At 41.2% G+C, this 16,849-nt stretch overlaps 1 protein-coding gene across 2 annotated transcripts in view; it reads left to right on the forward strand.

Annotated features, from left to right (window-relative positions):
• The window catches only part of Smc1a (structural maintenance of chromosomes 1A), a 44,358-nt gene extending 28,006 nt beyond the window's left edge, over positions 1-16,352 (forward strand). The window contains exons 17-25 of one of the 2 annotated variants that reach the window (XM_038316088.2): positions 2,817-2,962; positions 3,055-3,208; positions 4,066-4,176; positions 12,929-13,085; positions 13,492-13,646; positions 13,765-13,916; positions 15,339-15,408; positions 15,634-15,744; positions 16,086-16,352. In XM_038316088.2, the coding sequence (XP_038172016.1) occupies positions 2,817-2,962; positions 3,055-3,208; positions 4,066-4,176; positions 12,929-13,085; positions 13,492-13,646; positions 13,765-13,916; positions 15,339-15,408; positions 15,634-15,744; positions 16,086-16,169 (1,140 nt within the window). In that variant the 3' untranslated portion in view covers positions 16,170-16,352. The remainder of the gene's footprint in view (positions 1-2,816; positions 2,963-3,054; positions 3,209-4,065; positions 4,177-12,928; positions 13,086-13,491; positions 13,647-13,764; positions 13,917-15,338; positions 15,409-15,633; positions 15,745-16,085) is intronic. The other variant, XM_038316089.1, reaches the window with a different exon arrangement.
• The last annotated feature ends 497 nt before the right edge of the window (positions 16,353-16,849 follow it).

Consider the following 16,849-nt stretch of genomic DNA (forward strand, 5'->3'; position numbering starts at 1 on the left):
AAGAAGGTGACGAGCAGGAAGCAGCAGTGAAAGAACAGGCTGGCAAGTACCATTAGAGGCATAGCTCCAAGTGTCCTGACCCTAAATTCAGATTAGCCACATAAACTGAGTGCAACAGATGATGTTTTACTGACACACAGCCATCTCATGGTATGACTATGCTAGTGTCTGTTGCAATCATGCTGTTTGGCATGCCTGTATCACTGTGGGTTTTGTGATGACTTTCCTTATATTCTTTCTCTTTAAATTACTGTGAAACCCTTGTTCCTTATAGCATTTCTTCCTGAGGTGATTTGGTTCTCTTGGTTTGAACTACCACTTGACTTCTGTATCTGCCTGTATTTGTTGCTTGTATATTTTCTTCATTAACCCTTGGTGATCTAGAATAGTGTTACTGCAATCTTACATACACTTGCAGATTAGGTAGTAAAATAATGGACAGGACTAAATTTGCGTTTGGATGCTCCAAGATAGTGTAGTTATGTGACTTTTTACTTCATTTTGAATAATCGTTGGTTAGCAGAAAGATGTCAGAATAGTACAGCCTTCGCTTGATACTCACAGGAGATTGTTTCTAGGAACCTCTACCCCACCCCCAGCACTAGAATGCCAGTCCCCTTGTATAAAATGCTGCATTGTTTGTCTGTAAAATATGCACATCCTCTTGAATGCTTTAAATCATCTCTGTATTATATCTAATGCAGTCTAAGTAATTGCTATACTTTATGATCTAGGAATGACAAAAATATCTAAACATTCAATACATTTTAAAAAACAAACAAACAGAAAAACAGTCTCACTATGTATCCCTGGATGGTTGGAACTCTATGTAGACCACTCTGGCCTCAAACTCACAGAGATCCAATTGTCTCTGCTTCCTGAGTACTGAGACTAAAGGTACGCACCTCCCACTCATAGCATAGTACAGCTTTTTGCCAAATGCTGATATCCCATTGAATCCATGAATATAAAAATCTGTATGTAGAAGACTGTCAAAGAACTCTCATCCACAAAATTGATCAGTTATTGTGCTGTCATAATTTGCTTTAGTGTTCTGTGTGTTTATTATTTTTACAAGTTATTTGAGGATTAAATTCCAGTTGTATTTTCTTTTTCTTTTTTTTTTGTGACAAGGTCTCATGTAGCCTATGCTGACTTCAAACTCAATACATATCCTCCACATGTTGGGATTATAGGCATGTAGCATCACTCAGTTTTGTGCAGTGCTAGGGATCAAATCCTTGGCTTTGTGCCTATGAGGCAAACACTCGACCAACTGAGCCATGTCACCAGCCCAACATGTTTCCCTTTATATGATTTTATTAAAGATTAAAGGGGAGAAGGAAAGAAAGAAAAAGAATTTTCTTTGAAAAAAATTAAAATGTAGGCTGGGGAGATGACCCAGCAGTTACGAATGTGTACTACTCTCCCACTTGACCTAGGTTCTGTGTTAGCACCTACATCAGGTGTCTTACAACTGTCTAGCTTCAGCTCTAGGGAGGTCTGATACTCTCTTCTGACCTCTGAGGGTACCTATACACATGTGATACATACAATCACACAGACAAGGAAAAAATTTTTAAACATTCTAAACCAGAACATTTTATGTAAGACTGTAATTCTTGTTTTATTGATTACTCTCAACCCTAGTCCTCTTCTGCTTTCTAGTGGTAATCCCAGGTTAGTATCTATTCAGAAAATAAACTATATTGCTTGTATAAATAATGTTGAGGACTGGGGAGATGATCCATTAATAAAAAGCTGTCTCCACACGCATGAGTTCAGCTCCCCAGCACTTACATAAAAACCTGAGTATGGTGCTCCATTTCTGTAATCCCGGTGCTGGGGAGGCAGAGACAAGAGGATCCCTGGATTTGCTAGATAGCTAATCTAGCAGAATGAGTGCCAGGTTTGGTGAGAGACTTTGTCTTAAAAAAATAAGGTAGAAGGGCTTGAGAGATGGTTTGGCAGTTAAGAGTGAATACTGACCTGGTGTGGTAGCATATGCCTTTATTCCCAGCCCTCAGGAGGCAGAGGCAGGTGGATCTCTGCGTTTGAGACCAGCCTGATCTACAAAGTAAGTTCTAGGACAGCAAAGGGTACACAGAGAAACCCTTTCTTGAAAAACAAAACAAAAAAAGTGTATACTGCCCTTTTATAGGATCTGAGTTTGGTTCTCAGCACCTAAGTTACATGACCCCCCCAAATGTCTGTAACTTAAGCTACAAGACATTCAGTTACTTTGGCCTCCTTGAACACCTGAACTCACATGTACATGCTCAACACACATAAACGTAATTAAAAATAAAGCAAATTAAAAAAAAAATAGATTGTGAAAGACACTTGATATAAACTTGTGGCGTATAGGGCCAGCCTGACCTACAGAGTGAGTTCCAGGACAGCCAGGGATACACAGAGAAACCCTGTCTCAAAACCAAAACAAAAAAGAAGAAAATCATTGATTATGATACAAAGATCCAAATGTAATTTCAACCCTAAAGTTGTTTGTAAAGGGAGGCTATATGCTAGAATGTTAGCTGTTTCTTTCTGGCTGGCGGGATTATGAGTGAATCCTCCATTCTTTCCCCTTTATTTTTCCCATAGTTTGAACTCTTCTATAGTAGACAATTTACATAATTATAGTTGGGCAAGGCCACCAGATCATTTAGGAAAGGATAAAAGAAGTCTGAGGGTTGTGTGAAAGCAGAAATCGTTGACACACAACTCCAAGAAACTGCCTATTGGGAACAGTGACACAAAAGGAGAAAGCTCAAAGTGAATCTTCACTTCTTGCCTTATTCCCCTGCTGAGACCAGGAGGAGCAAAGACACATGAAGATAATAGATGAGACCATGGCTCAGCTACAAGACCTTAAGAATCAGCACCTGGCCAAAAAGTCAGAAGTGAATGACAAGAACCATGAGATGGAAGAGATTCGCAAGAAGCTTGGGGGTGCCAATAAGTGAGTGGATTCCAGCTGGGGCGGGGTGGAAGTAGGGAAAGCAGGCAGCCTTCCAGATTTGGATGTTAACGTCGCTACTCGGACCTTTTTAGGGAAATGACTCATTTACAGAAGGAGGTGACAGCCATTGAGACCAAGCTTGAACAGAAACGCAGTGACCGCCACAACCTGCTACAGGCCTGCAAGATGCAGGACATCAAATTGCCGCTGTCAAAGGGCACCATGGATGATATTAGTCAGGAAGAAGTGAGTATTATGGTGGGTGGTGGGAGTGATCTGTGAGCAGCTTACCAGTGATGGAAAAGAAAAAATGGCTGCGAAGGGTAGGCATCAGATAGAAGCACAGGCAGAGTTGGCAGGGATGTAAAGATGGATACAAAAGAGATGTCTCAAGATGGAGGTAGTGAAGTCAGGCTTTGTTATAAGAGGAACATTGACTTGAGAGGAGAGCCTCAAGCTAGTGATTGGTCAGAAAGATAATGAAGTGATTGATTAATCTTAAGGTCTTAAGCTCATAGCTTTATTAAATACTGAACATTGGTAGGAGTGAGAACTAAGGAACATAAGTCAAGAGCAGAGGAAGATTTGGGAAACTGGAGAACCTGAGGAGACTTAGCTTAGTTGCAGTGAGGGAGGTTGGCCAGAAGAGGGTTGGATAGGGGACATCAGCAATGCAGAGGTAAGGAAGTTTTGGTGTAGGGAAAAAAAATCAGAGGAACTGTGGCATTTTATCAATTGGAGTGAAAGATGGTAGTGAGGAGCGGAGAGTTGTTAACTGAGGAACTCTTCCCAGATAGCCTTTCAGTTTAATTCAGTAGAAGTTTTGAACACTGATATTCCAGACACTGATAGGCCATGACAATCATTCCTAATCGTAACTATAGCTCTGTTAGCTGGTCATTGTCCTCACATTAGAAATGAAGACACTTGGTGAGCTATAGAGCCCAGTTTTCAATTTGGACCTTCCTGTTGGCCCCTGCTTCTGTCATCTAGCAAGATGCTTTCTCAATGACATTGAAAGCTTCAAAGGAACCCCTATTCTCGAAAGGGATAGAGATGGTCAGTCTGCTTCATCTGCCTCTCCCTCCATCTCAACATTGCAGGGTAGCTCTCAGGGAGAGGAGTCAGTGAGTGGTTCCCAGAGAACATCCAGCATCTATGCTCGAGAGGCCCTCATCGAAATTGACTACGGTGACCTGTGTGAGGATCTGAAGGTAAGAACTCTCTGGCTAGGAGGCACTGGCATTTTCTCAGCTGTCCCAAGAAACGTTTACCTATCTGGAACATATGAAGTCTGTGGCTAAAAAGGAAAGATCTGGTTAAGGATGACTGAGTTGGGAGCCTCTTGCACCCTCAGTTGCCCGTATCCCTACTTGTATGCATGTATGTGTATATGTGTGTATGTATGTACTAGCTAAGACCAGGTACACACAGAACTAAAAACTGCAGTAAACAGGTAGACCTTAGGTGCTCCTTGGGGCTCTGCTTTAGGTACTGCTCTCCCTTAGCATTGTGATTATCTCCTTCGCTGTCTTCACCTCTGCTGGCATCTCTACACTTAGTCCCACAGCTTACCTCAAACTCCAGCTATCTTCCCCAGACTTCCCCTTCAGTACCTCTCACATGCTCAGAAACAAAAATCTGAGCTTCATTCTTAACTCTTCCCACCAATTACTCCGCATGATTGACTAATTTACCAAGTTCTATCAATTTAGCCTTCTAAAGACGGTGAGTATTCTGTGTTATTTGCTTGCTTATTGTTGCTGTATCAGCTCTCCAGTGCAGGCCACTTTCACTTCACACAGGTTCCTATAGGAACACGTCTCCAAAATATTTTTGCTTTGTAGTCTATTTTTTATTATTATGTCCAGGGGAAATATGATTATTTTTTAATTTATGGATAACTTCAAATATTTGTAGAAGTAAGGAAAATGGTATGATGAATACCAGGCACCAGTCACCCATCTTCAGCATTTAGTGACATATGGCAAATCTTGTTTTTTATAACCTCCACCATGGGACTGTTTAAAGCAAATTTGAAGCATTGTTGTGTTCATAATTACCTCAGCATATATCTACAGAATATGAGGGCTCATAAGAAAATATACTATACCATCATTTACAATAAAATAGCATTGTTTTTTTTCTATCTAATATTCAGTAAATGTTTTTGCATTCTCTGTGTCCAAGTCAGGATTCACGTTTTTATTTGCTTTTTTCTATTGCTATAATGAAATAGTAGCCAAAAACAAGTTGGAAAGGAAAGGGTTTGTTCAGTTTTGTCCTAGTCCCAGTCTGTCTTGGTTAGGGTTTTTATTCATTCATTCATTTATTCATTTATTTATTATATTTTGTTTGAGACAGAGTCTCTTCTTTTGCCCAGGGTGGCCTCAAACTCCTGCGCTTAAGCAGTTTTTTTTTTCTCAGTCTCCTTCGAAATTTCAAAGGGCAGAGAGGGCAAGGGATATTACTCAGTGGTAGAGTACTTACAGTCACACAGTGCCCTTGGATCAGTCCCTAGTAGAGCAAAGAAAAGAGCAAAATAGACACTGGTACAGAGTGAGAAACCAGTCAGCCAATCAGATGTGTGCCTCTAGCTTTGACCCCATTGCAGAAACGAGATAGAGAAGACACTTTGAGGGTGAACCCTCAGAGAAATATCTAAACCTTTAAGAAATAATTTATAGAACAAGTATTTCAATACTAACGTTTGATGTTAGAATTACTGTTAATATTCTTAGGTGTGGTAATGGTATATGTTTTTGTTTTCCAAAAATCCTTATTGTTTGCAGCATTCCTTCTCAATGGTAGGGTAGGATATTTTGCTACCCAGAGGCAGTATTGTTTCTGCAGGAAATCTATAGGGTCTCATTTATGGGACTTTTTATGAAGTCCACACTTTGCTGGTCCCCATTGTAAAATGGCCATCTTATTCTTTAATTTCTTTTTTTATTAGCGAAAATACATAGAGTGCTTTCCTCTCCCCACTTGGTAATCCTGTAGGAAAGGCAGCTCGACTCTGCTTTCATCATCAGGTCACATAGTTAGAATTGCCTCCTTGGCGTTCTCAGCACTTGTCCACCCAGCTGTCTTCTATCATTGCGAGTGTGAGTGTAAGTACATATGGTTTGTTCAGTCTGTTCTGCTTATGTTTGGTGCTCTGTCTGCAGCCAGTGGGAATGCATTTAGGTTGGCTTCTGCATCATCTTGGCATTAACCCTTTGTAGTCTTTGTTCATCTTCCTTAGTTCCTGATATGTCTACGCTCAACCTCTATACTTCTTACCCCAGACCAGGAATGAGCTATTTCCCTGAGAAATTCTTGACTCTTTTATTCAGTAGGAAATGCTAGTATTTAGTAACTACTGTCTGGACACTGGAGTGCTCAAGACAGCTGACTGCTTAGTGTTTCTATAACTCTTAAGTAGATTTGAAGAAAAAATAAAATTATTGCAGGATTCACATTGGTACTTCTAATTAAGATTGAAATTTTCAGTTTAACATTATTGTCCTTAAGGCTATGTCTCTAATTATTCTCACTGAAAAATCTTGTTTCCTAGCCCCCTTTTTAAAAAATTGTGCCTATGTATGTATATGATGTCTGTGTGAGTAGTACATCATAAGTGTGAAGTCAAAGCACAGCTTTATGGAGTCCATTCTCTCCTGCTCCCATGTAAGTCCCGGGGATCAAACTTAGGTGGTCAATCTGAACCAACTTACTGACCCAGTTTATCATACTTGGTTTCTCATTTTGCTTCTCTCCTTGACTTTCACTCTACATGCACACATATTTTCTTTTTTTTTTTTCCTGAGCCTTGTGAAGAAAATACAGATGGTAAGATAGTTCAGCTCTAGGGCTACATGTGAGGGCTCACACCCATAATCCTCACAGTCACGATGCAGAGGTATGAGGTACATCCTATCAGGATTTGTCCATTACTAACTAGTGATGCTGAGTTTAGTCCCATAGTTAAAAGTGTCCGTTGCCAGGTTACTCATTGCTGAGCATACACTTTTGTCTTTGTCATTAATTAGCAAGTAATCATTAGAGTGGTGCTTTATCATCTTCTGAACATCTTGTACCCCAATACTTTTTTTACCTAACATAACTATGCAGGATCACACGGTTCTAAAATGAAAAGAATAAAACTGGGTACACGAAGAAAATTCTGGCTTCTATTTTTGTTCCCTTCTCTTCATCAGTAGGTCATTTTAATTAGTTTTTTATTGCCTCTTTGTTATGGTTTTAAAATGCAAATATGTTTGCATGCAATTGCATTCATAGTCTCACCTTCTTTTAGATAAAAAGTAAACTATTATATACTTTTAATTTTCGCTTAAAAAAGCCTATTCTACAGACTATTCCTCAGCAGTATGTAGAGATCTTCAAATGGTATTCTATTTTCTTTCTTTCCATAAATTTTTGTTCAACATGGCTGTAACTTTTCAGTGTAGGGTTTTTTTTTAACCATTATGGCATTTTTCCACAAAATTTGTTTTTGTTTTCCCATTCTTTCTCCCCATTTCTGCTCTCTCCACCCTCAGTAGTCTTCTTTCCACTTTCATGTCATATGTGACCTTCCCCCACGCTTCCTTTCTCAGTACCTTGTTGTTTTGATTTCCGAGACAGGGTTTCTCTGTAGCTTTGGAGCCTGTCCTGGAACTAGCTCTTGTAGACCAGGCTGGTCTCGAACTCACAGAGATCCGCCTGCCTCTGCCTCCCGAGTGCTGGGATTAAAGGCGTGCGCCACCATGCCCAGCTATCTTTAATTGTTTGAGGGACCATATTGATTTCTTTAATGGCAATATTTATACTCCTATTAGCACTGAGTAAAATTTGTTCTTTTCTCACAGCCTCACCAGCATTTATTGCTTTCTTGATCATAATCATTTTGACTAAGGGTGAGATGGAATCTCAAAGTAGTTTAATTTGCATTCCTGCTGACTAACAGTAGTGAACATTTTATATATATATACACACATACATACTTACATGTAACATGGCACACATGTGGAGGTCAAAGGACAACCTTCTAAGGTCAGTTCTCTCCTTTCACCTTGTGGATTTTGGAGTTTGAACTCAGGCTTGGTGACAAGTACCCTATCCACTGAGCCATCTTGCTGGACCTTTTGAAATATTTATTGGTCATTTGTGTTTCTTCTTTTGAGAACTGTCTGCTTATTACATTAACCCTTTTATGATTGACAGTTTTGTGGCTTGGGTCTTTTATTCTTTGTAATTCTTTATATATTCTAGATATCAGTCCCCTGCTTGAGGCTTAACTGGCAAAGGTTTTCTCCCAGGCTGTGTGTTCTGCTGATGCTTTCTCTTGTTAAGCAGAATCTGTTTTTTAATTTCATGTCCCATTTATTGGTTCTTGGGACTATTTTCGGTGCTGTTTCAGTCCTATTCAGAAAGTTCTTGTTTATACCTGTAACTTCAAGTGTATTCTTTATATCTTTCTGTAACACTTTCAGAGTTGGAGGTTTGAAAGTAAGTCTTTCATCCATTTTGATTTGGTTTTTTGTTTAGGGTAAAAGATATATTCTTGATGCTTTTGTCAGAATTTAGGTAGGCATTGCTGTGAGTTTGTTTCTGGGTCTCTTGTCTTACTCTTTTGGTCTACGTGCTTGTTTTTGTGCCATCACTAAGTTGTTTTCATTGCTCTGTGATCATTTTTTTCCTTGTTTGTATTTTGATCATATTCACCCTCTCTCCTCAGTCTTCTCAGATCCAGCCATCCTTCCCTTCTCAGCCAACTTGGTGTCATCTTCTTCCTCCTCCTTTTTTAAAAAATATTTATTTATTTATTATGTATACATTATTCTGTCTGTGTGTATGACCGCAGGCCAGAGAGGGCACTAGACCTCATTACAGATAGTTGTGAGCCACCATGTGGTTGCTGGGAATTGAACTCAGGACCTTTGGAAGAGCAGGCAATGCTCTTAACCTCTGAGCCATCTCTCCAGCCCTCCTCCTCCTTTTTTTATAAACCCATAAAAAAAAGTCAGTGCTACCTCAGTATTCTTGGACCTGTGGCCTTTTACTACAGTATGATCAGGCTGCTAGGGGTCATACCCTTGGAGAAAACTGGCTCTTCCTCTCCTAGCAGCTATTAACTACCAATAGCTCCTAGCCAGGGGTGTGATACAATTTTAAGTCAGATATTATAATACCCTCAACAATGTTCTTTCTACCTGGGATTGCTTTGACTGTATGTGGTCTTTTGTGTTTTTGCATTACTTTTAGATTTTTTTCTAGTTCTGTGAAGAATATTGTTGGAATTTTAATGGAAATTGCATTGAATCTGTATATTACTTTTGTTAATAAAAGCCATTTTTACAACATAAATTCTGCTAGTCCAGGAGGATGGAAGGTCTCTCTATCATTTGGTATCTTCTTTTGTTTTTTATATGCCTTAAAGTTTTCATTGCATCCTTATCCCTAGGTACTTTATTTTTGGGGAAGCTATTATGTATGGGTTGTTTTTCCTAATTTCTCTCTCGGAAAGTTTGTTGTTGATATATATGAGAGCTACTAACTTTTGTATATTGATTTTGTATGTTACAACTTTACTAAAAGTGCTTATTTAATGTAAGAGTTTTCTTGTAGAATATATATGGTCAAAAACAGTCATGTCTGTGAATATGAGTAATTTCACTTCTTTGTTTCCTGTTTTTATGCTTTCTTATGGCTTTCTCTCACCTTATTGTTCTAGGAAGACTTTGAGTACAGTATTGAATAAGAGTGTAGAGTTGAGTTCTTTATCTGATTCCAAAATTTAGAGGAAATATTTTCAGTTTTTCTTTATTTTATAATGTTGGCCATAGGTTTGTCACATATAATATTTATTGTTTTAAGGTATGTTCCATTTTTTTCCTAATTTCTTCAGGACTTTTACCTTGAAGGCATATTGAACTGTGTTAAATGTCTTTAATATATCTATATAGAAATAATCATATATTTGTCCTTAAGATTATTTGTATGCATGACTAGAAGGATGGCTCAGCAATTAAGAGTTCTTACTGTTCTTGCAGAGGACCAAAGTTTTGTTTCCAGCACCTATGTTGAGTGACTCACAAGCCCATAATTTCAGCTGTAGGGGGATATGACACTGTTGGCTTCCCTGGGTACCTGCACTCACATGTGCACAGGCACACCCAGCAGCTGTGGTTCTTCTGTATAAGAGCAAGGCAGTCAGCATTCTAGCATGGTCAGCTAGAGAGATGACACAGCGGTTTTGAACCTGCATCACTCTTGAGGAGGGCCCGAGTTTGAATCCTAGCACCCATTTCAGGCAGCTCAATGGGACACCTGTAATGCCAGCTCCAGGAGATCTGACAGCTCTCTCCTCCACTGGGTACCAGCATTCATGTATACAAACCCATACACAAGTTCATACACATAATTAAAAAGCAAAACTACATTCCAGTATAAAAGGCTCAGGAGCCCCCACATCTAGCTAAAGAGCTGTTAGTGGTTGGTAAATTCTGAGGGAGAAAGTTAGTTTTCTTTAAGGAAACATAATGTGAAAGGTGGGCCATGTTCCCGTGGATGGTTTCATGCTCATTAGTATATGGACAGAACATACTGGACTCAGTGGGATTTGGTGATGTTTCTTTTTTTTAAGATTTGCTTATTTATTTTTGAGAGAGAAAGAACATGAAGTTGGCTAGGTAGGAAGAAGTTGGGGAGGGGAAAGAATATGAACAAAATATATTGTAAGAAAAATTTTGAATAAATTTATGAAAAATGACAGGGAATTGAGAGATGAAGGAGTAGAGTGGATCTAGGATAGTGGTCCTCAACCTTCCTAATACTTTGACTCAGTTAGTTTGTCATGTTATGGTGTCGCCCAACCATAAAATTATTTTCATTGCTATTTCCTAACTGTACTTTTGCTACTGTTATGAACTGTAGTGTAAATATCTGTGTTTCTGATAGTCTTAGGTTGAGAACCATTGATCTAGAAGGAGTAAGGGGAAGCTCAATAAGCAGTAAGAGTTATGACCCCATGAGCAATCAAACACCTTTCTCTTCTATCACTGATTATTGTCGAGGACTGTCTCGTGTGGCTCTGTGTGGGTAGCCATAGTTATTGTGAGTTCATGATTGCATATGTTGAAGTAGCCTTGCATCCTTGGGATGAAACCTACTCAGTCATGATGTATGATCTTGATGTGTTCTTGAATTCAGTTTGTAAGTATTTTCATGGAAATTTCTGTGTCCGTGTTCACTGGGGACATTGGAGCTATAGTTTTCTTTTGTCATCATCTTTACCTAATTTTGGCATTATGGCAGTGCTGGTTGCTTCAAAGGATGAAATTGCTAATGTTCCTTCCCCTTTCTAGTTCATGGAACAGTTTAACAAGTATTGACATTAGATTTTCCTTTAAAGTTTGCCAGGTATGGCGACTCATGCCTTTAATCCCAGCTGATTAAAGGAGGCAGAGGCTGGTGTATCTCTGTGAGTTTGAGGACAGTGTAGTCTACACAGTGAGTTCCAGAACAGCCAGGACTATATAGTGAGACCCTATCCTCCCCCCCCCCAAATAATAATAAGTTTGATTAAACTTATTATTGAGTTCACCTGGTCCTGGGCTTGTCTCTGTGGTTAATTACTGTGTCAGCCTCATTGTACATGATGAATCATGTGCATTTAGAAATTAACTTCATTTAGATTTTTGTTTTTTAGGTTTAATAGCTTACTAGAATATAAGTTTTGGAGCTAGAGACATAGCTTAAAAAATTAGAGCATTTACCATACTTGCAGTAGATCCAAGTTCAGTTCCTCACACCCATGTGATAGCTCACAGCTATATCTGTAACTTAAATTCTGGGAGAGTTAATGCTGTCTTCTAGCCTCCAGGTATACCAGAGCTCTTCTCTGTTTTCCAAAGAGTTTTCTAAAATGTAAATAAATTCATGTCCTTCTTGCTCTCTAAATCACATTGGTCTCCTTTGAGATAAAAATGTATGTTTTGTACAGCGTTTTATACTCTGTCCTTTGCTTGTCTATGTAGCTTCTCTTTCTTTGTGCCTCCCCAGCATGCTTCTGTGAGCGCGTAAGCATGATTATGTCTGCACACAAATTGTTAATAGTGCCATATTGGTTCTTTAAAGGGGGTGACTTCTAAAGTTGATTATTCCTGAATTGCTTTTAATTCAGTGAATAACCAATGAGGCACCTCCTCTCTAGCTTTTGACTGTGATGTTCTCAGCTGTATACAAAACCATGTCTGCTCTTTCATCTTCTACTGTTCATCCTGTAGGCTTTAACTTAGACACACGCCCAGATGCTTTCCCTGACCGCAGAGTCTGAATCGGGTTCTCTTCTTGTGTGCTGATTCAACACTGCTTGTCACTGTCTTTACATTAATCCTGCACCATTCTGATTATTTACTTAGCTGTGTTCTCTGTTAGCGCCTTGAATTCTGTGAATACAGGAACAGCTCTTGGTGGCTATTCAGTTAAAGTAGTTATTAACTAAAAGTGGCAGTGAGGCACAAATTCAAACATGCATTTACAGTAGCTGTAAGGGGTCCCCAACAAAAATGGAGTGGAATTTGCTCAGATACAATGATTTAAGAGGAAAGCATGAGTTGCCTTAGTTATCGTGGAGCTGTAAGTGGAGGCCAGAGCAGTCTGTGAGGAGTTTCAGGTCACCCTGGGATGGTGCTGACTCATGCATGGCTCGGGCTAAGCCACAGAGGGCCCCTAGCAGCTGTTCCTCCAGAGACAAATAGGTTGGCAAGATCTGGAGGAAGAACTAAAGGTGAGAAAGCCACATTGACTTAGAATTTCCAGTGACAGAACAGTTACTTCAAGCTAGATTTTGTGAACGACGCCAAGCTGGAGAAGAGCTTGCCTTCTACATAGGAGCAGGTCCCCGAGCTCTAGTCATCTCTCAGGTGGTCTGGACTTGGGTCGGGGTGCTCCTTACTGTTGCTGGCTGTGGGGTTACAGGATGCACAGGCGGAGGAGGAAATCAAGCAAGAGATGAACACACTGCAGCAAAAGCTGAATGAGCAGCAGAGTGTGCTTCAGCGGATTGCTGCCCCCAACATGAAGGCCATGGAAAAGCTGGAGAGTGTCCGAGACAAGTTCCAGGAGACCTCAGATGGTAAGACCTGCTGGGCTTTAGATGGGAGCAGAGGACTGAAGGTGTGATAACGGCGTGCTGTGATAGCACACCAGCCTCTGTTTTCACATACTTTTATATTCAAAATTGCTGGGTACTCTGAACAGTGGGGATTATCTACTCGCTTTCTGGGGAGCAAATGATGGTGCTAAGATAGCTGGTATAGCTCATGGAGGAATCCATGCTTCTGTGGCTCTAGGACTAGACTATGCAGTGGCCAACTCACTGGATACTGATCCCTGTGGGGCTTTCTTCAGGTATTTTTCTCTCATTGTAGGTTGTCCCTAGAATTTTCATTTACAGGTGATTCTTGGCACGGTGTGGTTCTCAACCCTGGCAGAGCCCAGGGCCCTGAGCGATCATCATTTGCTCTTCTTTTTTCTGGCAGAGTTTGAGGCAGCAAGAAAGCGAGCAAAGAAGGCCAAGCAGGCTTTTGAACAGATTAAGAAGGAGCGCTTTGACCGATTCAATGCTTGCTTTGAATCTGTGGCTACCAACATTGATGAGATCTATAAGGCTCTGTCCCGAAACAGCAGTGCCCAGGTAGACTGGAGCCCCTTATGCAAGCAGCTCCTACCATTCTTTTTCAGTTGCTCTTCCCTCTTCCCATCACCATGCCCATGCACATATCCAGGTTCTCATCCCCTCTGTCATCCCCTAGGCATTCCTGGGCCCCGAGAATCCTGAAGAGCCCTATTTGGATGGCATCAACTACAATTGTGTAGCTCCTGGCAAACGCTTCCGGCCTATGGACAATTTGTCAGGCGGGGAGAAGACAGTTGCAGCTCTGGCCTTGCTTTTTGCCATCCACAGGTAAGGCTCTGCTCCATAGGGCAGTTGGTGAAGAGGCAGAGCTGAGGCTACCAGAGACTCTGGGGTCAAAGGATATGCAGAGATCTACATAGGTGAAGATGTTTTGGGATTCCCTGTCTATCTACTATAGCACTTAGTATTTTTTTTTTTTTTTTTTTTTTTTGGTTTTTCGAGACAGGGTTTCTCTGTAGCTTTGGAGCCTGTCCTGGAACTAGCTCTTGTAGACCAGGCTGGTCTCGAACTCACAGAGATCCGCCTGCCTCTGCCTCCCGAGTGCTGGGATTAAAGGCGTGCGCCACCACCGCCCAGCAGCACTTAGTATTTTTGGACCTGTCCTCCCCATCTATCCTTATCCACTCAACCTAGCCTCCTGCATGTTCCTGCATGTATTTAGTTCTAGGCTTTTCCTCACATGGTTGCTGGCTGATAAGCACTTTTTGTACATATCTGGCTTGACATACCTTTTCATTCTCCTCCCCTTCCTCTGGGAAGCCATCTTTCATGTCTGGCATACCTTGATACTTCCCCATCCCAGGCCAGTAGTGCTTAAATATGACCCCCTAGAACTTAGCGTTTGAGTATGCAACATCACTTCGTGAGCATTTCTTGAGTGCTACTCTGTACCAGACCCTATCGGGAGCTTGGGGATAGGTGAGTCTGATGTGATCTATGGCCTAAGGAGCTCAGAGACTAGAGGAAGCCAGACACATAAACAGACAGTAGTGTAGGTGGCCTGTGTACACAGAGGAGGGACACCTAATTTGTAGTGTGTGGGTGGGCCAAGGAAGGTTTTTAGGGGTAGGTGAAAAAAATGAGTAGTCTTTGGGGGCAGGAGAGGTGGCTTGCTGGTTAGGAAGAGCACTTGTGCTCTTGTAGAGGAGCTGGGTTTGGTTTCCAACACCCACATGTTGACTCAGAACCATCCATAACTTTAGTTTCAGGGGATCCAGTGCCCTCTTGTGATTTTTGTAGACATTTGGCTTGCACTTGGTACACACATATACATTCAAGAAAAGTACTTATACACATAAAATAATTTTTTAAAAAGAAAAGTTTGCTAAGGAACCCAGCAAACATTCTAGGCTGAACCTGCTGTTGCATGTATGGAGGTAAGGAGGCATGTCAGAGTGTGATATGTTGGGATATAGGAGACCCGCAGGTAGCTTGCTCATTGGAGACAGTTGTCTTTCCAGCCAACCTGGAAGTTCCTGGAAAAGGCCCTGTTTTTCATGGTCCTAGGGGGACAGTGGCACACAGAACCAGATATCGAGGAGGGAATTTGGGGGGCCTAGTCCACTGTAATTTTAAGAGTTGGGTTATTTGGTCTCTGAATGCAGTTGCCCTATTCCGGCTATGGAACTGGCCTATTCTTGTTGCCACCCTCTTTCCGTAGTATTAGCTCACCTCTTCATTCCCTCTCAGCTACAAGCCAGCCCCCTTCTTTGTCCTGGATGAAATTGATGCTGCCTTGGATAACACCAACATTGGCAAGGTGAGTGCAAGGAAGGTGAGGTCTGGGCGAGAAGCTCCCAAATTGGGACTGAGTTTCATTCAGAGATCAATTCCTGACTGTACTCTAGCTATTCATCTATTCTATGTGCCTGGAAGACTGGGTCATCCTTGTTTTGATAATCAATAGCCTTTTCTTAGTCTCCCTTATTTTGACTGGAAAATGGGAGTGTTAGGTCTTAAGCCCTGCTGAATACCCCTCCCACAGGTGGCAAATTACATCAAGGAGCAGTCAACTTGCAACTTCCAGGCCATTGTCATCTCTCTCAAGGAGGAATTCTACACCAAGGCTGAGAGCCTTATTGGAGTCTATCCTGAGGTAGGGTGGGCTGGACTCAGGAGCCAGCCCTCTTCCTGCCCAACTCTCCAAGGCAGGAAGAGAGAGTAGCAGTGGGAAGGTGGAGGAGTGGAGGTAATCAGGTCCTGAGGAGCCATGTAAGCTTCTTGGAGCCCTGCCTTGAATCTTTAGCTAGGCAATAAAGACTGAGGAAAGTTTAGAGGTAGGCAAAGAAAGAAGGCACATAGGAATGAATCCTTTCCCCATACACAGAAAGAACCATTGCCTGGCCTTTGAGCAGATACATAGGGAGGCAGTTTCAGCCCCTGGTTCCAGGCTGTATACCTTTCTTAATTCTCTCTTGATATTTTTTTCCTCTTCAGCAAGGAGACTGTGTGATCAGCAAAGTTCTGACCTTCGACCTCACCAAGTACCCAGATGCCAACCCTAACCCCAACGAACAGTAGCAGGAATTCTACCCTCTTGTCTGGATCTCAGAACTGGCCTTCTGTGTATTTCCTGGATCTCTCTCATCACCCATTATCATGAATTCTCTGGGCACCATGCTCCCTTATGTATGTGGACATGTGTCATTGCCTGTGGTGCATGTAGATTTGTTTGCAAAATAAATATTGAATACCAGACTTAAAGGAGCATAACTGAATTTTATTTCAAGGGAGCACAGGGTGACAGCACACAAAGTGGACAAAAGTACCCGGGACCTCATAGGAGTTCTGGGCTGTCACTGAACTGCCCTCGTTCACTGTTTCTTTTCACGTGCCTGTTCATTTGACACAGAATGAACACCCTCTATTTGTCTGGTCTGTGTTTAAAATACTGAATTGAATCGGTGAACATCTCTTAATGGTAAGGAAATGGTAAGGTAACCAGTTACTCTGGTTAGTTAAATATCACAAGTTCCTTGACACAGGAGGATTATCACTTCCATGCTTTGTGGGAAAGCTCACCTTTGAGCCAGACCTTGACAGATTAGTAGGTTTAGTAAGGGACTAAGAGTAGACCATGATTCTACTTTTTTATTTTTAACACTTAATTAATTGTTGCTGGAGCAAATCATTTGACCTTTCGTTGCCTTGGTTCCCTCATTTGTAACATGGCACTGACATTTACCTATCTCATAGAATTT

This window comes from Arvicola amphibius, chromosome X (assembly GCF_903992535.2).
Source record: "Arvicola amphibius chromosome X, mArvAmp1.2, whole genome shotgun sequence".
NCBI lineage: Eukaryota > Metazoa > Chordata > Mammalia > Rodentia > Cricetidae > Arvicola > Arvicola amphibius.